The sequence below is a fragment of the Notamacropus eugenii genome, chromosome 2 (assembly GCF_028372415.1).
Source record: "Notamacropus eugenii isolate mMacEug1 chromosome 2, mMacEug1.pri_v2, whole genome shotgun sequence".
NCBI lineage: Eukaryota > Metazoa > Chordata > Mammalia > Diprotodontia > Macropodidae > Notamacropus > Notamacropus eugenii.
In genome coordinates this window covers 83,757,764-83,778,885 of record NC_092873.1, presented here as the reverse complement: position 1 = coordinate 83,778,885, position 21,122 = coordinate 83,757,764, and the positions used below count along the sequence as shown (strand labels likewise).

The 21,122-nt window shown below is 41.5% G+C and overlaps 1 protein-coding gene across 1 annotated transcript; it reads right to left on the bottom strand.

Moving 5' to 3' along the window:
• Window positions 1-2,053: 2,053 nt before the first annotated feature.
• Window positions 2,054-3,059, bottom strand: LOC140523608 (olfactory receptor 2H2-like). Its single transcript, XM_072638411.1, has one exon. It carries the CDS (start codon window positions 3,057-3,059, stop codon window positions 2,121-2,123), a length of 939 nt encoding a protein of 312 aa, XP_072494512.1. The 3' UTR covers window positions 2,054-2,120.
• Between the last annotated feature and the right edge of the window lie 18,063 nt (window positions 3,060-21,122).

Here is a 21,122-nt window from a genome sequence, read left to right as displayed (position 1 = left end):
ACTGGTTCCTCCCTCACTATCAATTGCCTTTTTATAGCTTGCATTAAGCCCTTGCCATTTGTACTTATGTCCTCTGAAGTATTCTGATGGAGCTTCATAAAGCAGAATGGCAAGAGATTGTATGACTTTCCCCTTACCCTTCATTCCAGCCCTAGACCATATAACAGTTGGGAATTTGATTATTGTATGAAAGTAGGCAAGTACAATAGGGACAGCTGGGAGGTAAGTGACTTAACTTTAGAAGTTCTGTCTTCCTGTGTGATCTCAAGCAATTTAGTGAAGTCTTCTGTGCTTCAGGCAGCTAGATGTTGTAGTAGATAAAGTGCTGGGATTCTAATAAGGAAGACCTTACTTCAAATCCTGCCTCAGATATTAATTGTGTGATTCTGGGCAAGTCCCATATCTTTTTTCAGCCTCAATTTTTTTCCATCTGTAAAATGGAGATAATAACACCTACCTTCATGATTGTTGTGAGGATCAAATGAGATAATATATGCAAGTCAAGTGCTATATGAATGTTAGGTACTGTACATTGGAAGACTAATGAATTCTGAATCATGCTGCTGCTACTTAGGATCATTGCTTTGTTTCTAGTAGGGGTTTAAGAGGGTATTGAGTTGAACCCCATCATTTCACAGATGAGAAAAATGAGGCTGAGAGTGGTTCAGAGTCACAGGGCTAGTATTTAAGGAAGGATTTCAACCCAGGTCTTCCTCTATCCTCCATACAACTCAGCTGTCTTGACCTTAGGCATTCACTTAGACAATCACCTTTTCTCTCTAAGATACATTTTTGTCATCTATGAAATAGGCAGGTTGAACTAGATGATCTATAAGATCCTTTCCAGCCCTAACATTTTCAATTAATAGATGGATTCTCTTTTATGTTTATATATATATATTTATATTTTTATATATTATTATCCAATGTCTCCTATCTCCAAGGAACTGGAGGTGGAGGAGCTGCCCAAAAATTGGGAAACTGCTAAACAGTTCATGAATGTGATTATTGTACTGTAAGAAATATTGAAGGGTATGGTTACAGAGGGACTTGTAAAGACATATGAAGTGAAGTGGGCAGAACCATGACAATAATGCATACAATGACAACAATATGGCAAAGACAAACAACTTTGAAAGACTCAGGAACTCTAATCAATACAATGCAATTAAGTGAAATTGCAAAGACCCTATGATGAAACATATTACCTAGCTCCATGTAGAGAACTAATGGACTCAGGGTGTAGATTGAAGCATATTTCCTTTTCTTGGACATGTCTAATGTAGGAATTTATTTTGCTTGAGTACACATATTTGTAACAGATTTAGTTTTTCTTTCAGTCTCAATAATTGGGAAAGGGATAAGTGGGAGTAAAAGAATTCAGAAATAAAAATGAAAATGAATTAAAAAACTAAAACTAAACAAAAGGAAAAAAAGAAATTCCATATACAATTTGTTGAATATTATTGATCAAGTACCAGTCAAATTCGAAATATAGTTTCTCTCTATGTCTGGAGACCATTTGTGAGTCTGTAAATTTTTTTTCATTAAGGTGAAAAAAGAAAAGGAGTAGAAGAAGAGGAAAAACAATGAAGAAGCAAAATAGGAATAAAAATGTAGATATCATTGAAAAAGTTGACAGTATCATAGTATCACAGATTTCAGGTTTGAAGGAACTTTAGAGGCCATCTAATCCATTTCTTTCATTTTGTAGATGAGAAGACAGGTCTGCAGAGTGAGTAAGTTGTTTGGGGTTCCACAGGTCAAAGAAAACTCATGTAGTAATAGAAAAATAGATGATAGTTGTAGAGAGAAGACTGAAATTTCAAGAGACAATCAGTTACAAGAGAGCTAGAGAAATCAGGGATTATTATACAGGATAAAAATTAAGGTAAACACAGAGGAAGGAAAATATGAATTTAGAGTAAAGAAGAAAAATAAAGGAAGTTAGATATATAATGATCTCATATATGTAACAGAGATTCCCATCACAAACAGAGTCCTTTTCCCACTCTGAGGTTATATGTTGAGTTGTTGATTGGGTCAGCTGAAGTTCCAGGTGAAATTGAAAAGCACTGGAAACATCCCTCTAACTTCAGAAACATCTCAGTCTCAATGTCTCAGCTCTCCCTTGGTTGCTTGATCTTGTCCAACAGTCTCCTAAATGCCCCCTTCACCTCCTTGTTTCTCAGTGTATATGTGAGAGGGTTTAGTGTAGGAGTCCCTACAGCATAGAAAAGACCAAAGAATTTTCCTCGGTCCTGGGCATAGGGGTTCTTAGGTTGGAGGTAGACAGTGATAGCAGAACTGAAGAAGAGGGAGACCACCAGGAGGTGGGAGGAGCAGGTCCCAAAAGCTTTCTTCCTTCCTTCTGCTGACTTAATATTTAGCACAGTCTGAAGAATCGCACCGTAAGATATCAAAATGAGAGTCAGTGGCACAACCAGGAGGAGGATACTGGCCATAGTCATCTGGATCTCATTGTAGGTGGTGTCCTCACAGGAAAGGTGAATGAGGGCTGGGACCTCACATACAAAGTCATCTACTCTCCTGTGGGAGCAGAATGGTAAATGAAGAGTGGGTGGTATCTGGACCACAGACTCCAATAGTCCAATGACCCAGGCTATACTTGCTAGTCTCTGGCTAAGACGAGGGTGCATAATGATAGCATAATGGAGGGGTCTGCAAATTGCCACATATCTGTCAAAGGCCATGACAGCCAGGAGGATACACTCAGTGGTCCCTAGTGCCATGAATACAAAGAGCTGAATGGCACAGCCGTTGAAGCTGATGGTCTTCTCTGGACCCCAGAGGTTGGATAGCAACTGGGGAACACAGCTTGTGGTGAAGCAGAGATCCAGGAAGGAGAGGTTGGAAATGAAGAAGTACATGGGAGTGTGGAGTTTGGAGTCCAGGATAGACAGTAAGATGATGAGTGTGTTGCCAACCAGAGTCATGAAGTAGGAAGTCAGTACTACCATAAAGAGAGTTTTCTCTAACTTGGGGTGTTCAGAGAAGGCCAGTAGGATAAAATCTTCTGGGGAACTTTTATTATTCATGGACTAGCTTTGAACTGAGACAGAGAGAGAGAGAGAGAGAGAGAGAGAGAGAGGAGAGAGAGAGAGAGAGAGAGAGAGAATTGGTTGAAATACTTCTCAAGTTTTTAAAATTTATGTTTTTTGTGCCTGTGGACTTGTCAAAACACAACGAGTGTATTTTTTTCTCCCTTTTCTTATTCAGTGAGAAATTCCATTCACCCACCTCTGTATTGACACCCTCTTCCCATAGACAAAATGTTATATAATATACAGCGGACATCCTTTAAATTCTTCTAACTACCACCCCCATCCTCTACCCTTTTGATAAAACTTTTGTAAATGTGAGTGAGAAAATTCAAGAGGTCCTGACGAATTGGTTAAGTAAAGGGGAGAACATGCACTGTGCTGCTCCCTCTTTTCCTGTCTTCTGCTCTTTTTACGTGATGGAGTATATCCAAAAAATGTAATAGTAAACAACATTCTTTTGTTTAAGAAAATGAAGTTCATGTCTAGGAGTATGTGTGTATAGGAGATCTTCTTGGCATTTGTTTTTTGGGGAGCAGGAATGCAGGACACAGCATCATCCATGCACTTTTATCCTGTTCTCCCTTTTAAGCAGTCTACACACTTGTGGCAAATGTCCAGATTTAGGCATCTGTTCTGAGCCTGAGGAATAGAATTTTCTTCTTTTGGGAAGGTAACTGGTTCAGAAAGTCTCTCACACTATATGCAAACCCAATGAAATGACTCAGAATAAAGAAGTGGGAGACATGAACCACTCACTTAGAAAGCCTTTGGTCTAGTTGGAGAGGCAGAACATTGGAATGGAAAAAACTGGAAGGAACATGGAAGATGAAATAAAAATTGAATGCAGAAGACACAAGTTCATGATAATTTGAATTACATGGAATCAAGGAAGTTCTGGGGGAGGTGTCCTTGGTCTTTGGAGTTAAGGTGGGAAGAAACAGGATGTGGTAGAGGCAGAAGGAAGGCTGCTTATGCCAAATCTTAGAGCTAAGAGATTGACATAGTTCCATAGGTCTGGTTGAGGGGGGAGAGGTAGGGAATGCAATAGGCAACATTTAACGTTGGGGTCAATAATAGGGTCAACTGACCTTGAGAGGCCATCTTGGTCAGTCTTGCCTGCAGGCAAGGTGGCAATGAACTTTTCCTTGACTAATGATGTCTATCATCTTTGAACGCCCCTTCCTTGGTGGATCTAGTTGTTTTTTTTTTTTTTGTCTCTGTCTACCTCTATTCCTTGCCTGAAGGAATCTTCATTATCTGGCTATCTATTCTTCTTTTTGTACACTTTTCTCACTTTTTCTCTCCTCTTTTTTTCTCTTAATCTTTCCATTCTGATGTCTTTACCTCTGTCTCTCTTTAGGCTATCTCTTTGTCTGTGTGACTTCCTTCTCTTTTATCTCTACCTCTCTCATTTAACAAGACTTTGTTTATAGTACTTGAGAGTATATTGTTTTATGTGATTCATTTTCTCCCTTCCCTGTCTTTTGTCTTTTTGCTTTTTTCCCCCACCTGTCTGTCTATATCTCTCTCCAAACCATCTCACCCAGAGATTTTTCTCTGTTCCATAACCAGAAAACAAAACCTTCTTTTTGCTAATTGCCCAACCTACCCCTCTGTGACAAGCAGGGATCAAATTTTCCACTTACCCTGAATCAGTGATAAAAATCTCCTAGGTGTCTTGCTGCTGGAGCTCTACTATGCCAAAAAGCAGTGCCTAGCTCCAATTAAGATGAGAAAAGAAAAGAGAATGTGGGGCAAATGCTACAAATCCCCTATTGAGAGACAATGGTGGTTATACGTTAGGTAGAACTTAGGGAACTCTTACTCAGCAAAATCTTCCTGGTCTGGGTAGTCTGGTGCAGATGCAAATTGTTGGGGACTGGAAAAATCTTAAAGAATGATTGACTTCTTGAGGAGTGGAGAAAAAATACCTCAAATCTAGAGTAATGGCCACCTTACAATCTCACCAGCTAAAGCAGGAGGAAATGAAAGGCCCTAAAGAGACATTATTGTGGTATTAGGAGGCTACAGTGACTGAGGAGGAACAGATCCCAGATCTCCCATCTCATGGAGAGAGGTAGCTCATTAATTCTGTGTAGACCCTAGGGAGAGAATGGGGTGAGCCCATGGTCTAGGCTCCAGGCCAGCAATTAACTTCTGGGGCTCTTGATGAGGGTGAAGGGAGAGAAAAAGAGCCCAGGGAGATGAATAGCAAAGCAGCAATGATAGTGCCAGATAAAGTTGGTTATCTTTTGCCTGATAGTAAAGACCAGAGTATCCTGATTCTTTCTACTTTCCCTTTCTCCCACACTGGAGGAACCCATGAATCATTATTCCTTGCTAATGTCTGCTAAATTCCTAATGCCTCCAATCTTCCTCCTACCCAATTCTTTCCCCAGAGAGCCTAAGCATAAGACATAGGAGGGGAATATTTTATTGTGTGTGTGGAGAGGAGGAAGGGAGTAGTAGTAGGTTCTTTGAAGTAAGTGAAATCATGTTCATTTTCTATCCAGATTATCAGGATCAAGACCTTAGCAGATAAGATTTTCTATGCAAAGATTCAAAGTTCAAAGGATCTTTCTCATCAAGTTTTATATTCTTGGCATTATAAAGGCTACATCTGAGAAATTAAACTGGTCAGGAAAACAGTATTGAAATAGAAGTACTTTATAGATGTTACAGTACATTTTTAATTCAATGAAATGACCAGGAGTAAAATTAACTGCGACCCCAACTCAGGGATCCTGCCTCCATCCAGACTCTCTCCCATCATGTCATGGCATTGCAGAACTTCTGAATAGTCCTACATAGTTTTATAAAGTCTTTGGATCAAATCCTCACCTCCCTCTGTATCTCTCTGTTTGGGTGTGTATAAGGGGAATGGTAGTAGTTCTCTGATGGCATGCAAAGTTACATGTGATCAACAGGAGTGTTAAAGGAGCACTTGGATGAAGCATCATTAAATTTCTATCTGTCCTGCTCGTAGACTCAGTTCCTTGCTAAATATTTTTGCTTTGGGTTCATAAAGGTAATCTAGGATATATTCTGGGATATGCTCAGAAATTATCCCATATGACTGAAACCTCTTGTAAGTTAAGAGGATTTTGTTACTCTTTTTTAGATAATAAGTCCCATAAAAGCTCCCAGGCTCCTAGATAACAATCTCTACAATCACAGTGAAAAAGAGTCCTACTGGGACTGTGCAGTGAGATACTGGGATGAGATAATAGGATATTTACTGCAATTGCACTGAATGGTGATATTGCTAAAGTTTAAGCTGTGAGCTTAACATTGGCAAATTGTCTTCTTTATTGCCCTACGTATGAAGTGGGCATTGGTCAGTAGCAGGGTATTTTGGGTAATGCAGAGAGGAAAGTGGATATCTGTCTTTAATTGGTTCTTATTAAGACTTGGGGAGAATCTGTGTTTACCTGTGAAACAATTGGTGTAGTTGTGCAGTATCTGCATGGACCAAAAGGCAAAAATATGGGATTTAGTGGGACTGGGATAGTTCTCAGATGGACCTTGGTGGTTTTGTTGTTTATTTTGTAGCTAGAGTTCTATGGACCCCCTCCCCAAAAATGGGAGAATGGGGTATGTATTCCTCCCCAAGAGAGGGAGGATGTGCCCCCTCCTCCTAGAGTCCTTCAGAAAGTTTTGCTGAAAATTGGGGGCAGCCTTGATAAGAAGGGAGGTAGAAAGGTTTAGGGAGTTGTAGAAATATTGTGGGCCACCCAGTAAGTCAGAAGACTCAGTATTCAGTGGCAAAGGCAGCAGAGTCCTGGACCCATCCAGAGAGACCTTGACCCAGTGCCAGAGGTAGTGGTGGTGCAGCAGGCAGCAGCAGCAGCAGCAGCAGCAGGAGCTTTTCTTCTGGTGCCCAGAGCAGGGCCCCTTGGAGATGACCCCTTCTTCCCTTTCCCAACCCAGTTGGGACTCCTGAGGACATGATCCAGAGATGACTGTGGGAGGTAGGGAAGTAGAGCAGGCAATTCATTTTCTTGTGTTGCAATTTGTTTAAAGTTAACTGTTGTAAAGGTAATTAATGACAAGCTGCTGTCAGTGAAAGCCTGCTTATGGGAAGTTCCCTGAGAAATGTTAGAGACTGAGACATGAATTTTTAGGGCTCAGTTGTTTATGATTCCCATCTGCTCAAGAGGCAGAGTTATCTGATGAGTTGGAGGAGGACTCTGGATTTATACCAGTGAATGAGGAAGAGAAGTTCCTCTTAAACTTCTTTGTATTAGAAATAGTTAAAGCTCCTGCAGTGATTAGAGGAGGAGCACTGTCTGGAGAAGTGTCTTTTGAATTCTCTCCAAGCTCAAGTGTCAGCAGCACTGCCCACTGGCTTCATGACAGGCTTACTCAGACAGAGAGAGAGAGAGAGAGAGAGAGAGAGAGAGAGAGAGAGAGAGAGAGAGAGAGAGAGAGAGAGAGAGAGAGAGAGTAGGCTAGAATAGTCCCACCCTTCGAGGTGAGGACCCAGAGAGTGCAGGATGGGCTGTGGCCCTAGAAGTATGCAGTACCCACACCCCAGGTTGAACAGCCCTTCCTCCCATGAGGTTGTTGTCCTTCTTCTTCAAAGAAGAGCAAAATGACATCACCATTGCACAGTAAAATTTCAGTGTGTCTGACTATGGCTCATCAAACCAATATGAGCTCAGAATGCTCTACCACAGGTTGGGCACAGATAGTTTGTTTGAATATCTGGGGTGGATATCACAAATCTGCACATCCTGCATTTACTTTGTGCTGTTTCAATTCTGCTTTGCTCACAGAGCACAGCACCTTTTCTTATGTGGCCATGCCATGCTGAGCAGTCCTGTGCCAGTGTCTCCCATGTTGCACTGTCAAATCCAAAGTTCTTGAGAGAGATCTTGAGAGTGTCTTTGTATCATTTCTTCTGGCCACCTTGTGATCACCTGCCCCATGCAAGTTCTCCATAAAATAGTCTTTTTGGCAAGTGTACATTCTGCATTTTAACAATGTGGCCAACCCATCAGAGAGTTGCACTGGCTGAAGCATAGTTTGAATACTTGTCAGTTCAGCTCAAGCAAGGACTTCAGTGTCTAGTACCTTATCATGCCAGGTGATCCTCAGAATCTTCCTAAGACAGTTCAAATGGAAGTGATTCAGTTTTCCGGCATGGCACTGGTAGACTGTCCATGTTTCACAAGCATATAACAATGAGGTCATCACAACGGCTCTGTAGACCTTCAGTTTGGTAGTCAGTCTAATACCTCTTCTCTCCCAAACCTTTCTTTGGAGCCTCCCAAACACTGAATTAGCTCTGGCAATGCATGCATCAACCTCATTGTCAGTGTGTACATTCTTGAAAAGTACACTACCAAATTAAGTGAACTTATCCACAGCATTCAAAATTTCTCCATTTGTTGTAATTGATGGTTCCATGTATGAATGGTGTGGTGGTGGCTGATGAAGCATCTGTGTTTTTTTGGTGTTAATTATTAGTCCAAAATTAGCACAGGCAACAGAGAATCGATCCACACTTTGTTGCTTCTCAGTTTCAGAGGCTACACTGAGTGCACAATCATCTGCAAACAGAAGATCATGCACCAACACTCCCTCCACTTTGGTCTTGGCTTGTGACCTTTTCACATTGAAGAACTTACCATCAGTACAGTATTTGACTTTGATGTTGTGTTCATTCTCATTGAAAGCATTTGTCAACATGGCTGAAAACATCATGCTAAAAAACATGAGAGCAAGCACACAGCCCTGTTTCACTCCATTGGTGAGTGGGAAGGCACAAGAGCTTTGTCCATTATCCAGAATCTGAGCAAACATGCCATCATGAAATTGATGCACAATATTGATGAACTTCTCCAGGCAACGAAATTATGACAGAATTTTCCATAAGCCCTCGTGACTAACAGAGTCAAAGGACTTGATTAGATCTACAAATGTTGTGTACAGACCTCTGTTCTGCTCCTGGCATTTCTCCTGGAGTTGTCAGGCAGCAAGCACCATATTGACTGTTTTTTCAGCCCTTTCTAAAGCCATACTGGCTCTCAGGTATATGTCCTTCTTCCAAGTGAAGGATCAGCCTGTTAAGGAGAACTCTAGCAAAAATTTTGCCAGCAATGATTAAGAGAGAGATCCCCTTGTGATTGTTGCAGGATAATCTATTCCCTTTACCCTTATAGAGATAGACAATGGAGGCATCCTTGAACTCCTGGGGGAATAATCTTCTCTTGCCATATAACCTGGAAAATTTCAGTCAGCTTTTGTATGAGCAATTATCCCCCTACCTTGTAAATCTCAGCCAGAATATAATCAGCACCAGGTGCTTTGGCACATGAAAGGAGCCTAATAGCTCTCAAAATCTCTTCTTCAAATGGAAGTTCAGCTAAGGAGGGATTGACTTCAACTTGAGGCAAACAGTCAATGGCCTCAGCATTGATTGGTGATGGTCTGTTGAGAACACTATGGAAGTGTTCAGCCCATCTCTTTACAATCATGTCCTTATCACTAATCAATAGGTCTCCATCAGCACTGAGTAGTTGAGATGCACCATAAGTTTTTGGTCCATAAATAGCTTTCAGGGAATCATAAAAGCACTTTGGATTGTTACTATCAGCATAAAACTGAATTTCATCTGCCTTCTTACTGAGCCAGGAATCCTGCATCTCTCTAAGCTTTGCTTATACTTTCTTTTTGATGGAATTAAATGCTGTCTTCTTAGAAGTGAATGAACCATCCTGCTGGTAAATCCTGTGGAGTTCACGTTTTTTTCATTTAGCAGCTTCTGAATTTCCCGATCATTTCCATCAAGCCAGTCTTGGTGTTTGTGAGTGTTCTGACCCAGATGAGCAAATGCAGTGCTGTACACCAAATCTCTGAGAGCTGCCCACTCCTTTTCTGCTCCACTGTTGCCAGCTATGTGTTGGCTCAACTTTCCCTCGAACTCAGCAGCAAACTGTTCACAATCAGAAAAGAGCTCTAATTTGTTGACATTAATTCTTCTGGTAATCATTTTGCCTTGGGGGAGGCGCTTTTGATGAATGCAAATATTTAGCTTGAAAAGGATAAGTCTCTGATCAGTCCAGCACTCTGTAGCATACATTGATTGTCACTCTCACATCTTGTCTGTCTCTTCTCCTTACAATCACATAATCTAATAGATGCCAGTGCTTGCTGCAAGGGTATATCCATGAAGTTTTATTGTATTTAGGTAAGCAGAAGACAGTGTTGGTGATGAGAAGGTCATGCAATGCACAAGCCTTCAGCAATAAATGACCATTGCTGTTGCTGTTTCCAACTCCATTTCTCCCTAGGACTCCCTGCCAAGACTGGTAGTCTGAGCCTACTCTAGCATTAAAGTCACTCAGTATTATAAGCTTGTCCTCTTTTGGCACATTGATGATAAGGGTCTCTAGGTCATCATAAAATTTTTCTTTGACTTCGTCAGGGTTTGCCATAGTGGGAGCATAGGCATTGATGATGGTGGCATGGCGTTTTCCTGTGAGTGGCAATCTCATTGCCATGAGCCTGTCATTCACTCCTTTTGGCAGGCATACCAGCTTGTTGATTAGATTAGTTTTGATTGCAAAACCCATGCCAGCTTCATGATGCTCCCCTTCACTGTGCCCACTCCAGAAAAAGGTGTATCCAGCTCCAACTTCAGTAAGCTGGCCTTCATTTGCCAACTTTGTTTCACTGCTATTTGGATGCAATACCTGTTGAGTTCTCTTGCAAAAAGAGCAGTTCTTTCAGGTCTACTGGATTTTGTGTTGTCTGTTAGTATGCACATGCTCCATGTGCTGATGGTGAGCGGAATCATCTTTGCAGATGTTCTTGTACATTTTTTTTGTGTTTTGACTGCATAGTGGGATTCCCTACCTGCTGCGGTAAACAGGCCAGGGATAGGTAAGCAGGCAAAGTTTAGGGCACCTTTTCTAGCCCTCTTCCTCACACCAAGAGGTGAGCAGTGTAATTCTTAAAAGGCTGTTCAGACACCCAGGGGACTGCCAAGTCCCACTGCTGCTTCCAGAGAGAAACAACCCTATGGACTGGGCTGCCTGTGTACAGGGTTGTGACTACAGCTCCCAGTGTATCCACACCTGCTGCTTCATCACTTGCCTATCATCACAGGTTGTTGAGGCATAATAGTGAAATGGTATGGGTGATGTCTTTTGATTTGTGCATAAATTGGATTTAAGTGAGGCAGAGTTGCATGAAGTCATTAGCCTCACTCTCTCCTCCTGAGTAATCATAGTCCAGTGGCAGGACAGAGACAAGATGGCTGGCAGTGGCTCAGGATGCAGTGGATGACCTTGGCATCTACAGTGTCTAACCAAGCTCTAAGTGCTCCATATCACCAGCTTCATCTGTCTTCATGGCTGTTGGAACAAATTGTTCTCATCTACCCATTCTACCATATGAAGTTTTCACATGCTTGGGGTAGACACCCCCCTAACTCACCAATGGGTTGGAGAATTCTTGTTTACCCTGAACCTGGTTTGGCCTGTCTGTTGAAAAGGTTTGCCAGGGTGTGGCTACTGTGCATGCTGCAGCTTCTTGGAGCCACAGGTGAGAGTTAGGTGGAATAGGTGGATAGGTGGAAAGAGTCCTGTAAAGGGCTCATCAGACATCACACCAAAGGTAGTGGTCCTCCCTGAACACATCCTATACCCTAACAGACCCTTCCCCAGAAATGGGAGGATGGAGTATGGCTACCTCCTTAGGAGTGGGAGGATATGTCCCCTTCCCCTAGAGGCCTTGAGAAAATTTTGGTGAAAATTGGGGTACCCTTGATAAGAAGGTAGCTAGAGAGCCTTAGGAAATTGTAGCAATGCTGTGGGAGACCCAGTAAGTCAGAGGAGTAGGAGAGTCAGTGTGCAGTGGCAGAGGCAGTGGAGTCCTGGACCCATCCAGAGAGACCTTAATTCAGTGGCAGAGGCAAATTTTTCTCATCTACCCATTCTACCATATGAAGTCTTCACATGCTTGGGGTAGACATCCCCCTATCTCACCAATGGATTTGAGAACCCTTGGTTACTCTCAACCTGGTTTGGTCCATCTACTGAATCAGTTTAATGGGGTGTGGCCCCTGGGCATGTTGCAGCTTCTTGGAGACACAGGTGAGAGTTAGGCGGAACAGGTGGACACGAAAGGTGGAAAGAGTCCTGAAAAGGGCTCGGCAGCCATCACACCAAAGGTACTGGTTCTTTCTGAACTACACCCTACACCCTCTGAGGTGAGGAGCCAGGAAGTGCAGGAGGGGCTGGGGTCCTAGAAGTATGCACTGCCCACACCCAAGGTTGAGCAGCCCTTCCTCCAATGAGGTAAAACATGCAACAGTAGCAGTGAACTCTCTGGGCCAACACCTGAGCAGGAGCAGAAAGGTGTCCATCCCTGGCCTTGCAGGAGAAGAAGTCAAAGATCTCCAGACTCAGCCTCAGGTCAAGATGAAAGTTTTCTGTAATACAGGAGCACTGAACATGCTTTCCTGCTATTTGCTCCTGGAATAGGTAGGGACCCAGGGGTGGAGTTGTCCATGGTGGCATGGAGGAAGTACCATGGTATCTGCAGACCAAACCTTTTGGCTTTGTCATCCAGCTGTCCCCCAGTTCTTATGATAGGCCTGGATTGGTAAACTTTTTGGCTCAATCCAGCATGCCTGCCCCTGAGAGTGCCAGGTGGAAACCTGCAACAGCAGTGTAGAGAAAAGGATACAACCCAAAGAGGACTTTCAGAACTTGGATCCTCTGCTTTGATTGAAGGGATTGTAACCTACTGTGGCCCAGGGTGGAGTGTGCTATGAAAGACCCTTCCAGGTTCTTTGGCTGGAGATTTGTTTCACTCTGTAATTTTGAAGATTCTGTAGCTCTAGAATTTGTTTAGTCATTTTTTTACAGGGCTTTGGGGGAGAGCTCAAGGAAGTCCTTGCTTTTCCTCCTCCATCTTGCTGTATACAATTCCTTCTAATTTCAAATGTGTGACCCTATTGTGGAATGGCTTCATTAAAGAATATTTAATAAGTAATATTGCAGTGAGAATGAATATTTCAGCATGAGTCTTGACTTAAAGAGATGAAAAATAAGAGAACTAGAGAAACTCTTCACCTGGAAAATTACTGTAGAGCAAATTTAGGGATGCAGTATGCCACCTAGGAAGGAGGAGGGGAGGAGGAAAAGCAATGCTACTTTTAGTTTCCTAGTAATGGTGAATGTTATCAGTAATTAAGCACACTCTGGAGCTGGAAATCCCCAGGAAGATCTTGTAGATTCAAATCTCTGTTCCCACCCTCTGTGGTATTTCTGGATTTGTTCCTTCAACAACCCCATGTTAATATATATCCTTTGCTGCCTCCTAACTCTCACTCCCCAGCCTCTCTATCACTTTTTTATGAGGCCCATAAGGAGGTTACATTATTGAGGCTGGGGGCAGCTTTGTTAGAATTCCATGATTCCGACATCAAAGAACTGGGGCCCAAATTTATTGCGAATAGGGATGAAGGTCTCAGCTTCTGTAGCTTCTTCAGGCTGGCAAGGGACATAGAGCTGTCCCAGCCTCAGTGGGTCCCAAGGAGGAGGTTGACTGGAACTGCTCATAGGTCACATTCAGTGCATGATGTTATCCATTGTTTGCTGCCAACTGTAGGTGAATTGGTCTGTAGTCTGAGAGACAGAATTCTGACCAGCAAGTTCACTATGCAGGGCCCCAGATAAAAGGAGAAAAACATATGTGTCTAGTAAGAGGTCTTTCACTATATCAAGTACCCATTTACTAAATTATTTAGGTTATAGAAAAGAATATAATTTTATACTGAGTAGCTCAGATATAACACACATTTTATTATAGTAACTCAGATGTATCCCAGTCTTAGTCTGTGGGATAATGATTAACATTGTGTTTGTACCTTTGTTTCACAAACTTCTCTTCCCTTTGTCTAGTTGTTCCCACGTTGTTCAGCTATTCCAGGCATTTAATCTTTCAATCAATTATGCAGGCAGTCAGATGACCAGCCTGTGTATTCATTTACCCAGTTGTTTGGAAGATAGAATGACTACACATTCAGATTGAAAACAGCAAAATTTTACATACATGCATTGTGCTCATATCTTTTATTGACCACTTCCTGTAATTAGAGAAATTTGCTGTGAAAGGAAAAAATCAGGGATATGCCAGATGTGACAGGATAAATCATCCTTAGCTCTGTTTGAATTTAGAAAAGTTACTTTAATTCCATCTCATAGCTTGACTCAGGAATAGTCAGGTGGGAAACATTCCTTTTCAAAGAAAGACAATGGGGAAACTGAGTCAGGAAGGTCCCATCTTAGATTTAGGCTGAAATTGTCCTCTTTGCTTTTCCCAGAAGCAAACCTCCACCTGTAGCTGGATCATATTCCATCTGAGAAGCTTGTGGTATATCTCTCAGATAATGATTTAATGCAGACAGTTTATCTAAATTCAAATTCAGAATAAAACTAGTTGTGGTACCAAGGGCTTTTGCTTCAAATGCCAAGTCATCCCAATCACAGTTTAGGACTAGATACAATTGTTTTAACTTTTATGTAATTGCAATAACCAAAAAAAAAAATTTACCATGGCTTACATGTATGAGATCTCATTTAACATACAGAAGCTTGCAATTTTTTCAGTAAGCCAAGTTGATTGTTTAGGATCTCCATAACCCAAACAACCTTTCTTTTCTTTTTTTTTTTCCTCTGAGGCTGATGTCCTTGCCCACCAGATGATTTCTGGGTATGTGACTAGTTTGTAAATAAGGAGAAATCATTAGGGACCCCAAAGAAAGGACTGATCTGCACGTCCACCGTATGGTATTCTTTCTCTGGCATGGTGAAAGTCATATGCTTTCTGGTGGGGCAAATCCTCTATTTTCAATCTTAATTAAATTTGTTTTGTTCTGACTGATTTTTCTTTCCCCTTTCTAGGATATCTTTCAGGGTTCCCATATTTTATTTTTAGCATCCCAGTATATGGGAGCTGGTACTTGTGGCCTCTGGTCAGCCAGTATAGCCCTACAGTGGAGGCAACCTTGTCCATCTTCCTAAGGGAGGACAGTAGAGAATGTCTTCCCTGTCTACCCATAGAGCTTTTGTCAGATTAACTTTAGTTTTTAACATTACAGTAATAATCCCAAACAACTTAGTTAGCAGTCTCACAAATTTCGCGAGTGTCAAATTGTTTTAACTGTAGGACAGGGTTAGCAGGACTTAATATGCTTTAAAACATTTTTTTCACTGTCTTTTAGTTTCAGCAAAATTCAGAATAAAAGTTTCTTTGTCTAACATCACTTCTGGCTCACAATAGTCACTCAAGTTTTGCAATATAAGAGAATTTTACTAGATTTAGAAATGTAATAACACAAACAGTAAACTTCAGATGACATTCGCTGCATTTCCAAATTATCACTTATAAAAATTGTTGATCAAAGTTGGGCTTACCAAGTTCAGAGTTTGGGTGGTTTCTGAAGTCACACTGCTCTGGCCCATCCCCTTTTCCCCTCTTCCCACAGTTACAGAGCCTGGTTGTGGGGGTAGTTGAATCTGGAATTTGGGAAGGAAGGGGAATGAAGGTACTGCTCCTTGTGTGGGAGGGACTGAGGACTGGGTAGTTCCAGGAAGGTGTAGAGTCCAGGACCAGACTTAAATATCCAACGATCCATTGAGGAGGGGGATTTGGTGGATAAGGAAGAGGATCCATGAGGAACTTATGAGCTTCCTGATAGGGGCTGCTTGGCTTCAAGGAACTTGGAGCAACAGTTCCACTTTCCAGTGTTGTGGGAGCAAGGAGTTTGAGAGGAGAGGGTCATCTGCTTTCCTAGCATGATGGGGTACCCAGGGGCATAGGGCTATTGCCAGTGGGGCCCCTGCTGTAACTGTTAAGCCTCCCCACTCCAATTCCTTTCACCAGGTGGGGAAGGGTAAGTCAAAATCCCTACTACTCTTCCTCATTCTCTTTTCTTCATCTGATTTGGAATGAGGAGTTAACAGAATCTGCTAAAATGTTTTTAGATGTTCTCACTTTTCATTGCAGCCTTAGCTTGGTTAGATCCAGGATGACAGGGTGAAGGATCTTAAAGGTTCCACCTTTTAACATATCCTTACCTCAGTCAGAGCCAGGATAACAGGAAGAAAACACTGTAGCCCTAGCCTGGGAAGAACTAAGACCACAGGGAGGTGGGGTTTTAGTGGGGTTTTTTTTTTGGAACTTTTACTCAAGTAAACTTCACTTCTGTGTCCAGTCCTTAAAATTTATTTGTAAGTGAGAGCTTTGAACATGCCTGTCTAGGTGAGTGGGACTCTGGAAAACATCCAGTGGTGCCTAGTTCCCTTTCCCCAGTATTGGAAAACTCAAAGTTTCATCTTTGTGATATCTCTTTTTCAGATCTATGCATTTCCCCAATTTATCTTAGTGCTGAATAATATGTAATATTCAATTACCTGGATCCATATTCCAAATGATATTCTCCTTTTGTGACCCATAAGAAGGTTAAGTTCTAGTGTTATTTCAAAGGACCTTAGAAACCTGCCTCTCTTTAATCAGTGAAGTGACCCCTTTTCTCTTAGATCTCAGGGGAGAAGTTTCACCTTACTTGTTTTTTCCATTTCTCCCCCCACTTCCAAAAATTGATCAGAGTCCAAGGAAGGAGAGAGAGGAGAGGAGAGAGGAAAGAGAAGAGAGAGGAGAGAGAGACAGAGAAAGAGAGAGAGAGAGGGAGGTCATTTTTTTTTTTTGTCCAACATCCTTTCTTGAAGAGATCATCAGTCTTTCCAGCCCAGGTACAGTTTTTTTTCCTTTTCTGTCTGGCTGCATTTGAAATATCACAAGGCGGCAGACTCAGAGATTTTTATAGAAAGCAGACCAATGCAAGGAAACCACAGATCATGATAACTTTTCTTGTTCTTCCAAATTTTACAGAGACCAGATGCTATCACAATTTAGTAGTTCTGTGGGATTGGAGTTGGGACTGAATGCCAGTAAGTATAAGAATATACCGCCTATAGCCACATTCATCTCTTCAGTGGTGTTCCACCAAAGCATGCTCCTGGAGGATACTTGCAGAGTGAAGGCAGAGCCAATTCACCCCCAAACCTTTGAGCTAAATCCCAGATTCTCTTTTTCTCCTCAATTGTGCAAGAGGTCCAGAGAATGATAGTAACATTGCCCTAAGTGAGGTCAAATTTCCCATCCACCTCTTTGAAGCCCTCAGTGAATGTAATGGGGTGTTCAGAGTACTGGTAAAGCTTTTCTTTAATGTGGGTAAGGTTAGATATTGAGAAGGGGACATGAAGTCTAATGGGGCAGCTAGTTGGTGCAGTGGATAGAGCACCAGTGCAGGAGTCAGGAGGACCTGAGTTCAAATCTCACCTCAAACACTTGACACTCACTAGCTGTGTGACCTTGGGCAAGTCACTTAATCCCAATTGCCTCATCCTGGGTCATTTGCAGTCATCCTGATGAATATGTGGTCACTGGATTCAGATGGCTCTGGAGGAGAAGTGAGGCTGGTGACCTGCACAGCTGTTCCTCACTCAGAATAAACAAAGTCAAGTGCAAGTCATGTCATCATTTCTCTGATGGCATGGGTCTTCTTTGGCAATGAAGGACAAACATACACACACATACACACACACACACACACACACACACACACACACACACACACACACACACATTGAACTCTAACTGTCCCTCCTGATGTGGCCTCTATTTCCTTGAAAAGGAGAATTCTATCTGTGGGAGTGATTGAGTCTGGGATTTAAGAAGGAAGGAGAAAGAGGGCCCTGTTCCTTGTGTGAGAGGGTCTAAGTAATGCGTTGCACTTGGAAGTTGTGGAGTCTGGCACCTACATTAAGTATCTGGCGGGGTATTGAGAAAAGACATTTGGTCGATAAGAGGGAGGGTCCCAGAGGAGCCTACAAACTTCCTGATAGGGGTTACTTGGTCCTGATGGAGTTGGAGCAGATGCTCTAGGTTCCAGTGGTGTGGGAGCCAGGATTTGGGGGTTTGAGACAAGTGGATCACCCAAAAGATCAAATTGATCTTTTCCTTTAAGACTGCCTGGAGTGAGTTTGACCAATAACATACTTAGAGTTGGATTTTGTGAGAGACTCATAAAAGCCTGTACATATGGCATCTTAGTCCATTTCCTTTCCCTGTAGCAATAAAAGTCAAGTTGATAAATGGTATTGTAATTGATCGTTCCACCTTTATGCCATTTTAAACAAAATTAGAAGAGCAAGGAATAGTCTATCTCTCAGATTTATGGATGAGGGAAGAATTTATGAGCAAAGAAGAGCTATCATTTCAGAATGTAAAACAGATAATTTTGATTATGTTAAATTAAAAAGGTTTTGTACAAACAAAACCAATGAAACAAGATTAGAAGGAAAGCAGGAAGCCAGTCTTGACAGCAAGTCTCTCTCATAAAGGCCTAATTTAAAAATATGTGTAAAAGCAAGTCAAATTTATAAGAATACAAGCCATTCCCCAATAGAAAAATAGTCAAAGATATGAACAGGCAGTTTTTAGATGAAGCAATCAAAGCTGGCTATAGTCATATGAAAAATACTCTAAATTACTATTGATTAGAGAAATGCAAATTAAAACTACTCTGATGTACCACTCACATCTATCAGATTGGCTAACCTGACAAAAAAGAAAAATGATAAATGTTGGAGAGGATGTGCCCTCTAATCCTTTAATGTACAAAGTGCTAAATCTTATATCTTCCTGACTGTGGCTCCATGATTTTTGAATTGTTTCTTTCTGGTTCCTTGCTATATTTTCTCCTTGACTGGAGAGCTCTGGAATTTGGGTATGATATTTCTGGTTCTTCTCATTTTGGGATCTCTGTCAAGTGGTGATTTCTGTATTCTTTCAATTTCTATTATAGCTGCTGGTTACAGTATATCAGAACAGTTCTCCCTGATAATTTTTGAAATGCAATAATGTCTAGGCTCTTTGATCATGGCTTTCAGGAAATCCAAAAATTTTCAAATTACTTCTTCTTGTTTTTCCAGTGAGATATTTCTCATTTTCTTCTATTTTTGCATCCTTCTGATTTTGTTTCATTATTTCTTGATGGTTCATGGTGCCATTAATTCCCACTTGTTCAATTCTAATTTTCAAGGAGTACTTCTCTTTAGTGGATTCTTATAGCCCTCTTCCCATTTGACCGGTCCACTTTTTAAAGGAGTTCTTATCTTCAGTGGATTCTTGTATCTCTTTTTCCATTTGGCCATTTATGGTTCTTAAGGTGTTATTTTCTTCAGCAATTTGTGTGCCTCTTTTACCAAGTTGTTGATTTTCTTTTCTTAATTTTCGAGCTTCACTGTCATTTCTTTTCCCAATTTTTACTTTACCTCCATTATTTGAGTTCTAAAATCCTTTTTGAAAGCTTCCTGAAATTCTTTTTGGGCTTATGACAAATTCACATTTTTTTGAGCCTTTGGATGCATCATTTTTAACTTTGTTTTCTTCTTCTGAATTTGTATCTTGATAGAAAGATAGTAACTTTGTATGGTTTGATTTTTTTGATCATTTTCCCAGCCTGTGTCTTGACTTATAACCTAGCTGGGCTCAGCTTCCAGTGTTGAAGGGCCAATGTCCCAAGCTTCAGGCCTTTCTTGCTGCTTTTTTCAGAGTTTACTTTTGAGGTCTGTACATTTTCAGTCCCTTTTGGGTGGTATGATCTAAGGAGAGGTGTGGTCACTACTCTCCTGAGCTGTGCTCTTTTCTGTAAGTGATCACAAGCCCTCTTCTTCACCCTTGAATTCTGACCAGAGCCTGCCTTTTTCCTGCAAGTGCCAGTGCTATCATTTTTTATGGCCCTGGAAATGAGGTGAACTCCTTTTCTCCTAGAATTGTTAGTGCTTGTGTTCCTTTCTGTCTTGGACCTGAGACCACAGCCTCTCCTCCCTTATGAGCAAGCAGAAGCACTTTTCTCTGCTTTAGAACTGTGACCAGAGCCCCTGCTTCCCTTGTTCATTACTGCTCCTTTTCTCCTGGGTCTGTCAGTGGAACTGTGTATCTACAATTCAAAAATGTCAGTCACTTTTGTCCCCCAGTATCAGGAAAGGGTTTCCTGTAATCTCTTTCTGAGCAGTTGTACCTGTTCCTCTCCAACCCCCCTCCCCCCTTACCCTCTATGGTCTAAGAAACTCCAAAGACGCTGCTACTAGCGATGCAGTCACCCCTAATATACCACCTGCTGGTTTGTCAGTTCATGACCTGTGTTGCACTTCATGACAGGTGCAAGGAACTCTACAGTGAGACACACCTTTCTTGCCAACTTTCTAAATAGCCTTGGGCTGGAAAATTGTTTCTCCCCAATCTTTTGTTGGTTTTAGCACTCCAGAATTCAATTTGAGGTACTGCTTTAAACTTGTTTGGAGAGGAATTTAGAAGAATTCAGGTGACTTCCTATCTTTACCCCTTCATCTTGGCACTGCCTCTATTTTCCAGACATTTTTCCCCTCATTCTGCTTTTCATCCCCTGTCATCCAGGGACACTGTCCTCTTCATGGCTCTCCAACATTCCTAGAACACTCCATGTTAGCTGATCATTTTTGGTGACTCTCTGACATGACTGCCATACTCTTCTCCCTCATCTCTACTTAGCCTCCCTGAAGTCCTATTTTCTCTGAGAAGCCTTTTCCTGTCTCCCTTTATCTTAATGCTTTCCTGTTGAGACTACTCTCAATTTATCCTGGTTATGTCTTGTTTTATAAACGTGCTTGCATGTTATTTCTTGAATTAGACTATGAGCTCCTTGAGACTAGAAAATATTTTTTGCCTTTCTTTGTACCTTTATTAGTTAGCACAGTGCAAGTTGACTGACTGAAAATGAAATCAAAACAATGATGAAGTCCAAAGTACTGGCAAAATGTACAGAAATAAAGCAAAGTAGATAGATATCTCTGTAATCGCAAGGACTCTGGCATATAGAGAAGGGTCTGGTATGCAAGTTCATAGACCTGCTTTTCTAAAAGGAAAGCAATTTTTAAGAGGTCAGCAATCTTCTTTAACGGATCATAGCATGTATCATTCATTTAGTTCCAG